Source organism: Epinephelus lanceolatus, chromosome 6 (assembly GCF_041903045.1).
Source record: "Epinephelus lanceolatus isolate andai-2023 chromosome 6, ASM4190304v1, whole genome shotgun sequence".
In the NCBI taxonomy this organism is placed as follows: domain Eukaryota; kingdom Metazoa; phylum Chordata; class Actinopteri; order Perciformes; family Serranidae; genus Epinephelus; species Epinephelus lanceolatus.
The window spans coordinates 10,337,185-10,352,461 of NC_135739.1; the positions used below are offsets into that span (position 1 = coordinate 10,337,185).

The window sequence follows — 15,277 nt, forward strand, 5'->3', positions numbered from 1 at the left end:
TTTTTTATGTCCACCTGATGAATAAAATCCAATATCCACTCTCCCTTTAGATCTGGTTTCCAGCAACTCCTGAAATAAAACCATAAAACCAAAACAATGAGTTGAAAGATGCTAAAAAGGACAGTTTAGCCCCAAATCAAAAATACACACAAGTCAGCTATGGTGACGTCTGCCTTCTCTCCAGTAGAATGGAACTAGACGGCACTCAGCTTGTGGTGCTCAAAGTGCCAAAAAAATAATTTGAAAAACTCAAAAGCAATGTCTCTTCCCAGAAATCATGACTCAGTTGGTCAAGATAATCCACAGACTTTGTTGTGAGCAGTTTCATGTAGGAACTATTTTGTCTCTACTGAGCTAAACCCACCATGCAGAAGGAAGTGTGCATCTGCTCATGGGCGAGAGGCTCGTGCTTGTGACGGTGCAAGATGTAAACATTATTGGCGTCCTTCTTGGCTGAATGAGCCAAGAACTGTCCCTCTAAAAGCTTTGTAAAGCTAATGGAAACTGGGATTGTGACCATGAGAAACCACTTCCACTTTGTATAATATCATTTGATCCATTGTTAATATAAAGTTATTGATTAGTGCAGCTCTAGAGGAACAGTTTGACATTTTGGGAAATTAGCTTATTCGCTTTCCTGCTGAGATTTAAGCCCCTTTTACACTGCTTGTTCAAGGTGGGAATGTCTCGCCGTTGTTCCATGTCGCCCGTCTTTATTAAAGGTATGATCACAGAATTGGGGGACAGAGTTGCCTCGCCTTTAAGCTGGCAACAAAGGTAGTTAAAGCGCCGCATTGACATCTGTGTAAAAGGGAGAGCAGGCAGGAAGGACCCATGGCAAAAAAGCAGCTGCTAGCAGTTAGCAGCTAACTCAAAGAAGAAGAACGGCAGCCATTGTGCCATTATGCCATTGTTATAGTTTATAAAGCAGTGTCGGCGCATATTTTAGATGTCAAACTAGAGGCTGATGCTGTTGTCTTATGTGTCATGCCCGTCACGCCTCTTTTGCCTACGGGCTGCCTGCAGGCTGTCTAAAATCACACACTGGAGCAACGTCATGCCTCAGTCGTTTTGTTTTGTGTAACCCACTCTAAAGTGGGTGTAAAATGGCAATGTTCTGTATAAACTGAAGTATAAGAGCAGGATGATTGATGGCAGTGCTTATCAGATTCATCAATCACAACTCCAGTCTTAGACTTGGACAAAGAGGCTCAAATGACAAATGATAAATGATCCATGTATTTGAAGAATAAATGTTGTTTTCTTCTCTATTCTCCCCTTAGGTCACATCAACCACATCAGATCCAGAGCTGGGGTTCACCATCATATCCTGCTTCATTTCTCCCAACTCCAACCCCAGTGTGGCCTCAGACTACACTCTCATTGAGACGGTCTGCCCCACAGACAACTCTGTCAAGTACTATCCTCAGAGGGACTTCCCTGCGGAGAAGAAAATTTTCAGCTTCAACTTCAACTCAAAGTTCAACATGTCCCTGCTTTTCCTGCACTGTGAGATGTCTCTGTGCTCCAAGAGACCTCTGAGCAGCCAAGGACTCTCGAAGGTATGCAGTATACGCTTCTTCAAATTCTTTTGTGTGTTTAATGAAGCATCAAAGTCTTTTAGTCTATCCAGAGGTATACAGGATGAGTAGTATTGTTTTTTGAGATTTTTACTCTTGCTGAGCCGAGTCATTCAGTATCAGGTCTGAACCCAATGCTAAGCAGGAAACATGAATCAGTGTAAGGTTTGCCAAGTATCCAGCTGCAGAACAAAATAAGCATCCGTCTTAGGCATCACTTTCATTTTTCTCTGACTGTGTTATCAGTCCAACTCATGAAGTCTCTTGCGAGCACTTTCCCCTACTTTTTCACTTCGTCACTTTTAAATGATTGTAAGAAAGTTGTGATTTAGAAGCTAATTGTTATATTCTGATTCTGATCAGGGTCAGGAATGGGCTCATGAGTTAGTCATTTGTTTAATTTCCAAGTTTGGGTCAGGTTTGACAGAAGACATTTACTCAAGGTTGAGAAATGTGAATGGTTGCTTTTGGTTTTACAAAGCCTTTATTTGTCTATTTTAAAAAATTGTGGCGCATAAAAGCTTTATGACAGAGTGGCATGTTTCTTTTCGTTGGATTTCTTCACTTAAAATTTTGTAAATTCTGCCCACACAGTGCATACAGCCCGGTGAGCCCTGCGATTCTCTTGGTCTGGACAGTATCATGACCATGATGCTGAACACCAAGACGTCTACCAAGCCGCTGGTTGTGGTGGATGGATCTGGTCCCCGAGGTGATGCAGGTTAGTTATGACACCTAATTTATGACGTGAGTCCAGCCTGAAAACGATGGGCTTAAAAGCTTGTCAATCTCATCCATGTTTTGGTTTTATCAGCACTACACATTACGAATTAAGCTCTCATTTCTTTTGTTTTGAATGTTAAGTGTGATAAGGAGACTGGAGTAAAGAGAGAAGCAGGTCTGAGGGCGGAGGGGCCAGAGAAAGCTCGGTCCGATACTTGGAGATTAGACCAAACCGCAAAACACTACGCATCACTTCCCCACATCTGGTCATCATTAACTGCAGTGTGTGTGTGTGCGCTGTGTGTGTGATTGTGTATGCACATTTTGTGTGCGCATTTGTCTATTTACATTAACGTCTGTACACAAGAGTGTGTTTTTGGGTGTGTGTGTACATACTAGCATGTGGTTGACTGCAGTAAAGGGGAGTGTGCTAAAACTGAGGCCCAGTTCGGCTGCTCTGGACCAGTCCATGCTGAGGGAGAGGTGGAAAAAAAGGAGTCATACAGCACTGAGTTCCAGTTGTTTTCAGTTACGGCCTTCACTGTGGCCTCCCCTTTCCACTAGAGAGGGGGGAAGAAGGGAGGGGTGTGTGTGTGTGTGTGTGAGGGTAGTGGAGGTCCTCTTGTTGGCTTTGGGAGTCCAGCCAGAGCCTAAAGGCCCCTCGATCATCACTTGTTTAGTCACTCATTCAATCGCTTGCTGTATTGTCTCATGGGTTGCGAGTGTGATCAGAGGGAGGGATCAGCGTGCAGATGTGGGGGAGGCCTGAGGTAACCACGACAACTGTCACATTTGACTAATTATGAAATAAACTGAGATGGGGTGATATCATGAGTGCCCAGTCTCTGGTGAACTGCCACAGCTTTTCAAATCAGCATCCCCTCTGAGCAATGACATCAACAAGAGACCCGTGGTCAGTTTGAGTCAACTTTATTGACTCATGAATTTAATACAAATCACATCATTTTAATCAATGTAAGCTGGAGCCTGACTGATATATCAGCATGGCCGATATTGGCCTATATGAATGTATACTAAGCAGGATTTCCCTAAAACAAAACATATAGACTCATACAAAAGTAATTCCTCTTAATCATCACTGATGACCCACTCTCTGTGTGCGGTGGTGTATTTATCTTTGGGTTGTCCGTCCATAAGTACGTCTGTCTGTCCCCTTCTTGTGAACACGATGTCTCAAGAATGCCTCAAAGGTATTTATTCAAATTTAGCACAAACATCCACTCACTTAACGATGAACTGACTAGATTTTGGTGTTCAAAGTTCAAGGTCCTTGTGACCTCATGTTTCAACTCAATTGATCAATTTCAACCCAAATTCATATGCTGATTGTGACAAAATTTTACACACATCTCTAAAAGGATAAAATGATGATGTTATGTCATTTTACATCCAAAAGGTCAAAGGTCAGCGTCACTGTGACATCATAATATTCTGCAAAAAAACTTTTCTGGCCATTACTCTGCATCATATCTCAGGAACAGAAGGAGAGACATTTGGTCGGATACCGAATAGGTGACACTTATCTTTGGTGTCCACCTTAAAACTGTGCTGATTGTATGGAGACGGCACGGTGGTGCAGTGGTTAGCATTGTCGCCTCACAGTCAGAAGGTTCTACAGTGAAAGGGAATGGGGGTTTGAATTGCATGTTCTCCCTGTGTCAGTTTTCTCTGGGTACTCCAGCTTCCTCCCACAGTCCAAAGACATGCAGGTTAATTGGTGACTCTAAATAGCCTGTAGGTGTGAATGTGACTGTGAATGGTTGTCTGTCTCTATGTGTTATGTAATAGTCTGGTGACCTGTCTGCCTGCCCAATATGACCTGGGATAGGCTCCAGCCCCAGTGTGACCCCTAACAGGATAAGCAGTTACGGAAAATGAATGAATGATTTTGTAGATCTTCTGTGTTGCTGGGGGGAAACATCCATGTTTTCAAACACGTGGAAGTAGACTTTAAGTGCAACTAGACTGGTTCATGGAGGCAAGGCGGTGATTATAGTTTTCTCCTTATTTTGCTGTGTCCTAGACCCTCCTGGACGCAGCCCACAGGCAAGATTGGGGTTTATAAAAAGGTGGCAATCAGGTATCAGATTGTAAGCAGGATGCATCCAAGAGGAAGTTACGAAATTCGTGAAAACACAAATATATCAGACTAGAGTGAATTTAGGGTTGGCTGTTACTTTTACTTTTGCTGGTGATATTGTTCACAAACAGCAACCAACACTTCCTGCTCACTATACCTTTTAAGCTTATTGTGAATATGTTGTATGGGTTTATATTGCAGAGGAGAAATGACAAAGATCTGTTTGCAAAAGAGTCTAACACACATAGTTTGCCCACCAGAAAGCACCAACAAGCTGTAGTGGTTCCAGGATTTTTCGAGAATTTGATCTTGATTCAATAACACATGACACATCCATACAAAGATGGTATTGGAAACAACTTGAGGGCTAAACACTCACCCTGCAAGGAGGCAGAAGCCAATTTTGTGGTATCTGGGATGACCAATCCAATTCCAGGGTTGGCCCTTGGATTTGCCCATGCTGACAAGTTTGTTTTTGTTAGAGCTGCAACTATGACTCAATTGACTGGAACTTTATTGGAACAATTTTGATGAATCATTAATTAGCAAATTGACTGGTGCCAGCCTCTCAAATGTGAATATTTACTGGTATTCTTAGTGTACTGTGGTAATACCCAAATACCTTTGAGCCATTTCACATCTGAAGGTCTGAACCACGGTCTTAACCGAGGTTCACGTGTTTGTTACACTGTATACATTTGATCTAGTTAGTTCTGGTTTCACATTGCAATTATGTCAGCACACTAAGTAATTACACATGACATACCTATTTCTTGTTGTCATCACCAAAATGAGCTGCGCCCCAATACTTGACATAGATTGGTTTCTGGAGGGGCTCTACCATCCTCTCTGAAAATTAGAGTCAGAGTTTTTGAGGGTTTTTCCAACTGACTCTTTACAAAGTCATATCCTCCTCTCCCCCATGTACTACCACTGCTCATTTTGTTACATAGCGTTGTTCATGGACAAACCAAAACCTACACTGTACATTTACTACCACTTCACAACTTTACAGCTAGTTTCTCCTCTGCTCTGATTGCCAACACCTGTCTGGTCTGAGTGCAGCCACCATCACTCTCCAGGGGCGTTGTAGTGGGGGCAAAAGTGGGACTGATTTCCCAGGGTCTCAATGGGAAAGGGGGGGCTTGAAAAGTTTGGTTTGGTTTGCATTTGGCCGAATAAATCAGTTGTAAGACTGAACTTTGTATAAAAAATAGTGGTAGCTCTTTGAGGCTCTTTTTACCCCTTAAAGACACACAATGGTTTAGTCCACCCTTCCACTAGGTTTGTCTCTAGACGTAGCTAAAGCAGAGTAAGCACCAGCGTACACTGTCATGTCTTTCCCCAAGAAAGGGAAATTCGGGTTCTAAAAGAAAAGAAAGAAAGGAAGGGAAAGAAAGCAAACTGATTTTGTAAAAAAAAAAAAAATATGTGCGTGAAAGAGACATGGATCAAGAGAGGAAGGGTGTGGATCCCAGAGAGATTGCTCATGCATAGGGCCCAGAAACTGGTGCAACGCCCCTGATTCTCTCTGTTACTCAACCACACACACACACACACACACACACACACACACACTACACACTGAGGTGCTACACTACTCTTATCATATGACAATAGCCTGCCAAAACTTCCTGTAATTGGCCCAAAAGTCCAAACCATCCAAAAAAATTTTTTTACCAGGAACGAACTAAACCATGTTTCAGTTTGATCTGAACTGAGACCACCTCTCAAGGTTCAGCTTTTCAGTCTGAGCTGTGATCTAGGTAGCTCTCACACTGACAACTCACAACCAAATTGAAAAGTCCAAGAGTTCACACCAAATGAGATGATGATGGTGTGAAAGGGCCCTTAGATTGTAACCTATCTATTTTCTGACTTTTTACAGTCCAATAGATCTGATCTTTTTAAAACTCTAAAATGTCAATTTAGGTATAGACCTTCTCTAACTTGACAACATAAAACATTTAATCAGAATCAGAAATACTTTATTGATCCCAGAGGGGAAATTGAAATTTATTACAGATGATGTAAAGAACAGAGAATTATAAGAGGCAAGAGTAAGAGTATGAAATAGAAGTATGTAAATATAAAGCAATAAAATAAGATACAATAGAAACTAAAATGTGCACAATGCTACAGTGTTTAACAGTAGTACTTAAGATATGAAAAATATTAAAAATAAAATATATGTTGTCACTGTGCTGAGGCTGTAAGTGTGAATATTTAACTATCAATAGAATAAAACAAGAATAGAATAAGAGTTAACATAAGAATACGTACAGTTATGTGCATTACATGTTGAATGAATATATATACATTCAAGAGGTGTTGTTAGAATGAAGTCATTCAGTACTAAAAAATATTGGCGGCAGTTTGATTATTGCACCCAACTGCACCCTAAATGGGTCCCTTTTTTATTTCCGATGGGATAATTTGTTAATGCAGTCGCTGACAGGAAGTAAACGGGGACCAGAGCTGTTGCTCCAATAACAGAATAGCAATGAAAAGGTTAATTAGTTTTAAAAATGCAGTATTAGTCAGGCTCTGGTGTGGATATCAGAGTGGTACAGTAAATTTCTGAACAAAAGTGATGGATTTATTACATTTTAATGTAACATAGGGTTTCACAGCTGAGCTCAGGTATAGATGCAGCCACTTTTCAGCACAGAGGTTAGTGTTGATGTTAGAGCAGCTGCTGAAGCTACTGGAAAAGAGAAACTCTGAAACTTAGAGTACTGAGTGAGTGAAAGTAGTCCATAGTAGGCAGCAACATGCACTGCCCACACCACAGTGCCAGCACAGCGGGTTTATTTTCCATGGAACAGATTAAGTAAACACAGATATGCAGTAAACACAGTGAAAAAAATAACTCAATTTCAAAGGCCGTGTTTTATAACACAAAGGCATCTCTTATGCTAGGATGGCAAACAAAACAAGCTGCCTTTTCAAGGGCCACAGCTCTGCACTGGACAGCATCCCAAAGAGCTCAGCTTGATCTACAAATCAAAGAGGGCCACTTGTGGCCAACTTGGTGCATGGAAAAACATAACAGCCTCAAAGCCCTGCCATCAGAAGTAGATTTATTGCTTCGCGATAAATTTTATGCCTTTTTTTCTATGGATCTGGTAACGTTCAGGAAAAGTTGAAAAGTATCATTTATTAGAGAGGTTAGCGGAGTGGATTTTATTACTACACCAGTACAAGTTTAGTTTTAGTCTGCAAAGAATAAAGGACAACGATTAAAAAAAAAACTGTAAGTTTGTTTTATGTATATGACAATGAATATATCTTTATCTGCTTTAAAAGAAAACATTTAATATCAGGGTTATTGTATTAGAAATATTGGACAGTCTGAGAGTGTAAGAGATCTCTTATTAGTGAATGTGCTGACCCTTCAGATTGCTCATCTTTCAAAGTAGCTGTATTTTTGTGATAGATATCTTTCATGATGTATCACTGCTAAATGAGGTTGTCTGTTCTCTCCATGGCCTGCTGTGTTCGCTGGCCGGATATCAAGAAGCTTAATTTGTTAAATTTATCATAAAACTTAAAGCATATCTTTTTAAAACTGAAAGGAAAGTAATGTTTCTGCTTGTACGTGAGTTTGGATTCATGCCTCAGCAGATTGTGACCATTAAAATAGGATAAATCATCCACACCTCCTATATTTTTCATCAACAAGTGCAGTGTATTAGAGAGGAAGGTGAGCAGGTCCTTTATAAGAACCCTGCAGGGAACCACTGCATGTTATCAGTTGTATGTGGTGCTAACGGCCATATGGACGGAAATTATTGCAGTAACAAGCTTTGAAATGTCGATTTAAACTCAAGTCTGCTGTCGAAGTTTGAGCAACCAGTGCCAAGGGTCTCACAGAGGCGACATCAGTGGTTTCTGCGCTGTGTGAGGAGAGGTCAGAGTTGAACAAAAACAAATCATTACGCAGGGGTGCTCTCTCATTCCATAGCAGGACAACTTATATAAACATATGATGTTCGTCGAGATATCAGAACTGTTCCAACCATGGCTTAAAGCTGCAAACATATGTCATGAGTTTCACTCCTGGTGTGCTGTCTAGTCTAGTGAAGAAAAGTCAAGACCTGACTGATGTCCCACAGAGTGTTGTTCCCCATATTTGAAAAGGGACAAGAAGTAATCAGCTTGATACCAATGGATGCTCTTAGACTAGAAATGGTGACCATATTGTCCGTTTCAGCCACCATTTTTAAAAGTGAGAGTTAAGCCCTGCTTCAACTGGCCTCCCCTGAGCGTGCCCTTCCTCTCCTCTTCCTCTGTGTGTGTGGCTGAGAGCATTACTGACCACTCTCTGTAATCTTAGCACAACAAGTCACACGGGGCAGATAACACTGGAGCGGTGTGGTGGGGGGTGGCAGGGAGGACGTCCTCTGGCCATCGACCCCTCAGAAATTAAAGTCCTCTCTGATGGCCTGTCATCATCCATTATGCGAAATGAAAACTCAAAGGTGTTCTCTCCAAGAATAGCAGCCATTGTGCCAGAGTCTTGGACGTGCACCAGGCTCGCCCCTTGAGTTTGCCCGTACACAAGCGCCTTTGTATTGTTTGTTAAGACATCATTACAGCTAAGTTCACTTTTGAAAGCCTTCCAGATGGCTTGAAAAATTGGTCGGAGTCAGTAGGTTCATCCTTTAGGACCCTGTCAGCTCACAGAATAGCTGCTCTCTTTCAGTGTCTTCCTGGTTCAAGTTTCTGTATCACACTTATCAACACGGGCTAATATCAGTGATCTGCTGCTCCTCTGGCCTGAGGCTGACAGGCTGACTTTGAGTAATTAAAATCCATAATGTATACTGTGTATCACTATACATAACGGTCAACAAACATTAAAGTAACATTTTTTATTTTATTTTGCAGTTACTCCTCCAAACATTGCCCCCCCAAGCCCACGGTATCCTCCTGACAGTAAGTTTTGTATTACACTATCTTTCTCCTCTCCTTTATATTTGCACCTCTGTCTTTGTATGTGGATTTAATTGAATAAATAAATAATACATTATAAGGTAGATAATCGTATGAACATGATTATTATTTTATTTTTGTTATTTTTAAATTTGTATTATTTATTTATATTTATTTTATTATTATTTAACAAATGATTGGCTTTATTTGTTTTTCTTTTTCTTTTTGTAATTATTTCGATATTAAAACACTTTGAGGCCCCATAGTACAACAGCATATTAGGGCCACTGTAGGTACAAATTAAAACAAAATATGGAGATGGAATAATTTCCAAGATCAAAGTCATACATTTTCAGGAAAAAAACCCTGAATAATCTGTGAGATTAGAGTGGTAAATTAACAGGGAAAAAACCACACACATTTTCAAGAAATAAAGCTTGATATTTGTAATTTTTATTTTTTCCAAGGAACCTCATTGCCTTATCTTGTACGGTTCTGCTAAAGTGTGCATACACAGTGTTCATTCAGCAACGTCATACATTCTAAAAACTGAATATAATAAGCTAACATCGACCCACACAGGACACAAACGCCAGTCTCTTGGGCGAAAGTCCTGTGCTTGACCTTTTCATCCACCACTACTTTCTCCCTATGTGGACTGTCACTTTTTATACTACGTCACCTGACTTTCCTGTAGAAAACGTTGAATGCCCTGTCTCATAAATTTACTTAAATGCACTTTATAGTCCCAGAGAATTTTCTGTGTTCCTACTTTTTTTTTTGTCCCTTTATAGTCTGAGAGTAAATTATGAATTTAATCTTGGAAATTCAGAGTTTTCACCTGGAATATTACTCCTTCCCCCAGCTCTGCATTATTATTATTATTTTACCTACAGTGGCCACAATTCACTGTCTTACCACCGACTTTGTGTTTAAAAAATTCCCATACCTTCTCATGTTAAAATGAACTGTGTGCTGCTTTGTTTCCTAGACACGCTGTACGTGCTGGACACTCCGACAGTGGTGGGGATCGCCTTCGCAGCCTTTGTGATCGGGGCTCTGTTGACCGGAGCCCTGTGGTTTATCTACTCACACACAGGTAGGTCCTTTACCTGCTGCTCCGCGGCCCCGGCTCACCTCTCCACATTAATGAAAAGATAAGATGCAGAGGAATGTCCGAGTGTCTCGGTGCCAGAAATGTGCCGCTGGGAATGCCAAACATCCTGCTGCTGACAGTGGCCTGTTCACAATAACATATTGACTCCCCTACTGTAAATATATCCTGTTGGTCAGCAGTGAGGGCTCTTCTCTTTCCTGCCTTTGAATGTTTTGGGAGCTGCGGGGTGGTCAGCGAATATTCTCAGTACAATGGCTGAGGACGAGTTGGAAATTCCCCTTGTTGGGTTTAGCGGCCCTCACAGGAAAAGACACACAATCTGTCCATTAGATGCCAAGACCTTCCCCTTCGTCCCCAGCCTGCCGACCCCAGCTGACCCCTGGGAGGAAGTGCGCTCCCAGCAGCCCCCTGAGTTCACCGTTGCATAGAGCTGCCCTGTTCTCGTCGGCCTGAATGCTTGGATGGTGATCCGCCATGCCATTGACCTGTGGCCCCGTGGCTGATGTGTTCGCCATGGACGTCTTTCATAAACGGGGTCAGGATGTTTGAGTTTAGGAGTCAGGCTTTTAGAAAAAACATCAGTTTAAGAGTGTTTAAGTTTATGCTGAGTTTACAGTTGGGAAGAAGCTCGCAGTAGGACAGTGTTAAACGGTTGGTTTGGTAAATCTTCCTCCCTGATACTTGTCAGATCTGTCACAAACTATTCCAGTCATGCTTGGTCACAGCTACAAGTGTTTACCGGACAGGATTTCATGCAGCAGAAAAGATCAGCTGTCAGATTTTAGTGCCCTTATCGTTATCACAATATTGTTACTGGCTCCTTTTTAGAAAGCCACTTTATTTCAGCTTTATGGGCTCCCTGGAGTGACAAAGAAACACATGCCTTATTGGCTGGTTTTCCACAGATAGTAGTAAGTGAACATGTATAGATAAACAGGTGCAGTTCTGGAAAGACTTTCACAACATAGAGACAAAGGCACATGTTCCTGTAGATGTTATTTAAATAGGCCTCAGTTGGGTGTGTTAAGCTCTCTTGGCTGAAATGACCTTACAAGGAAATATTGGCAGTTCCATGGAAACCCCTCGAATGTAGATCCCCCAAAACAACCACCAAAAATATCTGTTCAGCGTGTATTTTAAACTTGTGTACAGAGTGATGAAACATGAAAACAGATCTGGGTCTTTCCCCTCAGGCTCTGAGGACAGTGTTCCTGGCCTCTTGAGAAAGAAACTTTTTTAAGTTACAGATACTCACTGGCATTATATTTTGGGTTTTGTGTCCATTACAGTTTAATTCCAAATAAGGCAATTACAAGTTTAAATGCTTTAAAAAGCACCTCACAATATATTATTTGACATTTTGCTCATTATCTTGGCACAAACAGTACGGTAGGTCTGCATTCTGCCAGGGCTGCACTCATGACTGCCAAGAGATCTGCTCCTCACCTCTGCTCAATCGCTGAAATAGCATACGAATGACACATACAGCCCAGTCGCCAGAAGAAATTGTTGGCATTGTACATTTCTGCAAACCATGGATATGTTACATTTGTACATTTTGTGTGTAGCATATCAATATATCTACAGTGATATAGTTCAGATTACATGTGTATGAGCTGACTGTCATTGGGAGGTAGGGATTGTAGATGGCGTGAAACCTAGGCCAAGCTGTGATTGTGGCACCAAAGTTGGGTGTTTTTGTAGTGAGACATTGGGGAATTTCCAGCTGCGATTGTTCCACCAAAACCAAATGTCTTTTAGCAAGACGTCACAGCATTTCCAGCCGCAACTATGGCACCATTTTTTTGAGATTTCAGGGCATATCAAACTGTGATTGTGGTACTAAAACTGGGTGTTTTTTTAGCATGACATCTTTGCATTTCCAGCCATAATAGTAGCAGTAAACCTGTTTTGTTTTTTTTTAAGTGAGACACTGGGGCATTTCCAGCTGCAATTGTGCCACCAAAACCAAATGTCTTTGAGCAAGATGTCACAGCATTTCCAGTGGCAATTGTGGCACTAATACTGGGTGTTTTTTGGTGAGATATTGCGGCATTTCCTGCCGCAATTACGGCACCAAAACCGGAGGTTTTTTGTGAGATGTCGCAGCATTTCCAGCTGCAATTGTGGCACCAAAACCCTTTCTTTTTGACATTTCAGGGCATATCTAGCTGTGATTGTGGCACTAAAACTGGGTGTTTTTTGCAAGACATCTTGACATTTCCAGCCATAATAGTAGCAGAAAACCTGTTTTTTTAAAGTGAGACATCCAGGCATTTCCAGCTGTGATTGTGGCAACAAAACCTGGTATGTTAAGCCAAAATGGTCTATGATCTTGTCTTAATCATAAGTGTTTTTTGTGCCTAAATATAACTGCATGTAAACCACAGCATTGCTGGAATTTAAAGAACGCTATGTTTGAACATATGGGCTACACATGAAGAAACATACAATGCCAACATTTATTCTGGTGATTGGGCTGAAAATTCAAACCAATTGTGAAAACAGTCCGAATGACAAACGTCAGGAGAAACTGCACAACAGCTTCATCTTTTAGCCACGCTAGCAGCTCATGTAGGTTGGTCGTTCCTCCATTTTGGATAGACTGAAATATCTCAACAACTAGGATGGATTGAGATGAAATTTTGTCCCCACATTCATGTTACCCATTAGATGGATTCTAATGACTTTTGTGATCCTCTGAACTTTCCTCTAGCGCCACCATGAAGTTTATATTTGTAGTTTTAAGTTGTGCTTCTGCTGTTGTGATTTAGGCAAAGGCAAATTGTCCCATAGTCATACATCTTTGGCAGCAACCCCATGCAGAGTTTTTACACACAGCTTGTCTTTGTGACATTAAAGCAGCTCTTATCTCTCCCATCTAGAAAGATAATATTGGACTTGGGAATTTATATTTCCTCAGACAGATGAGGTGGATCCAAGTGCCTTTGTTTTGTACAGCTCTTGGTCCTGCGAGGGAAAGACCGCTGGCAGCTCTGCTCTGGTAAACATTAGCAGAACGAAGGGGCCCCGAAGAGGGAGTGGGATGCAAGATAGCCTGTGGACACATATGACAGTCATATACGCAGCACACACACAACTTTTTAGCACAACCCAAAATGTTGGCAAAAAAAAACTTTGTTTAAGAGACAGCATTTTATTGTGTGTTCTCATTTTTTCTTGGAGGAATAAAACTAGGAAGCAAACAAGGAAACAACTGCAGTAATAATCGTGCCAAATACTGAAATTAAACACAGACTTGGCTTTTTTTCAAAAGCTCGTTCATTGTCTGTCAGAGACATTTTTTGCAAACAAACGTAAGCACTTTTATTATCCCAAGAGTCTATGAAATGAATGCTTATTTAGACATAGAACAATAAACCAGTCAGTGGTTGGAGCTCTAGTCAGAAGGTCCTGTCTTGTGTTTGCTCTGCTTTATCTGCTAAAGCCAGGCTAATTGAATCCAGATAACTAAAGAAATGAACTCCATGAACGTGAATCATTCTCTTCTCCTTTGGTTCAAAATATTATCTGTCAGATAGGATGTGACTGGTTGTTTCTGGGCTCTCTGAGGTGGAACGTTTCGGTCCCAGCAGTTGAAAACAGTTTGTGAGTGTGTGACAGATTACGATTGAAGACGGGAAAAGTTAGTGCAGATGAAGTCCAGAGTTCTTTCATTGCTTTGCACATCTGCCAAGTGCTTTGTACTGAAAACTAGATAGTTGTAACTTGTGCATGAGTAAGAATGTGTGAATTTGCACAAGGCTCTGCACAAAACATCAGGCTAAATCATTTGATTTTAACTCAAGTGCTAGATTTAAGTGGTGACAGTCATAGTAAACAGCAGGAGATTAACCAGCACTTTCTTTTTTTTTTTTTAAACGTCAGAGTATGGAGGAACAATGGAGGTTTCTAGCATCTCAGAGGAGTGCAATTTGTAGCTTTAAACAAACCAATTTATCATGTCTCTGCCTACCTCTGCCGTTCTGTAATATATATACATTTTTTCTACCCCCCCCCCCCCCCCCCCCCCTTTGGTTCGATCCCCTCCTCCTTCCCTCTCCATTCCCTCTCTTTCTTTCTAGGTGAGACAGCTGGCATGCAGCAGGTCCAGAAGTCCCAGCCGGCCTCAGAGAACAGCAGCGCAGCCCACAGTATCGGCAGCACACAAAGCACACCCTGCTCCAGCAGCAGCACAGCGTAGCCCAGGACGCAGGCCAGCAGGACACAAAGCCCTGCCGTGCCACAGGAAGGGCCCGACGGTTCACAGGGACCGGTTAGTTGATCTCCTTCCATGAAAGGAATTATTTTTGGGGAATGCAATAGGAAGGAAAAAATATGATATGAAAAAAAAAACACACAGTTACACCTTTGGTTCTTATATGAATTCCTTTTGTGCCACTTCAAGTGTGTGCAGACAAATATACTGTCCTGGTGTTACTGCTCTGTAATGTAGTGAGACCCAGCTTGGCAGCCTCACCTTTAGTTAAAAAAAACTACAAATGTGAGTTTATTCCAGGCATTTCTTTCCAATCCAAATGCTGCTTTTTTTCTGACCACAACACAGCCTTTAGTTTTGGCCTTACATGGTGTGACTTAGGCTGTTTGTTACAAGCAGGTGCTCTCCAACAGCAGGCTGCAGTGATGTCAGTATTAGTGAGAGTGATGTTCATGGCTGGACTGTAACACGTTACTTCACAACATGCAACCCTGAAGGTGGCAAAGGAGCAAAGCAACCACTATTAACATGCGGACAAAGTGCAGTAAGAAAGGAAATGGTCGTCTTGACACAGAGAGAGAGAATGGCTTCAAAAAGAT

The 15,277-nt window shown here is 41.5% G+C and overlaps 1 protein-coding gene across 1 annotated transcript in view; it reads left to right on the forward strand.

Moving 5' to 3' along the window:
• Nucleotides 1–14,783, forward strand: part of tgfbr3 (transforming growth factor, beta receptor III) — a 91,965-nt gene extending 77,182 nt beyond the window's left edge. Inside the window, exons 13-17 of the mRNA XM_033622870.2 lie at nt 1,284–1,562; nt 2,175–2,301; nt 9,298–9,345; nt 10,334–10,441; nt 14,545–14,783. Of these exons, the coding sequence (XP_033478761.1) occupies nt 1,284–1,562; nt 2,175–2,301; nt 9,298–9,345; nt 10,334–10,441; nt 14,545–14,663 (681 nt within the window). The 3' untranslated portion in view covers nt 14,664–14,783. The remainder of the gene's footprint in view (nt 1–1,283; nt 1,563–2,174; nt 2,302–9,297; nt 9,346–10,333; nt 10,442–14,544) is intronic.
• Nucleotides 14,784–15,277: the final 494 nt, after the last annotated feature.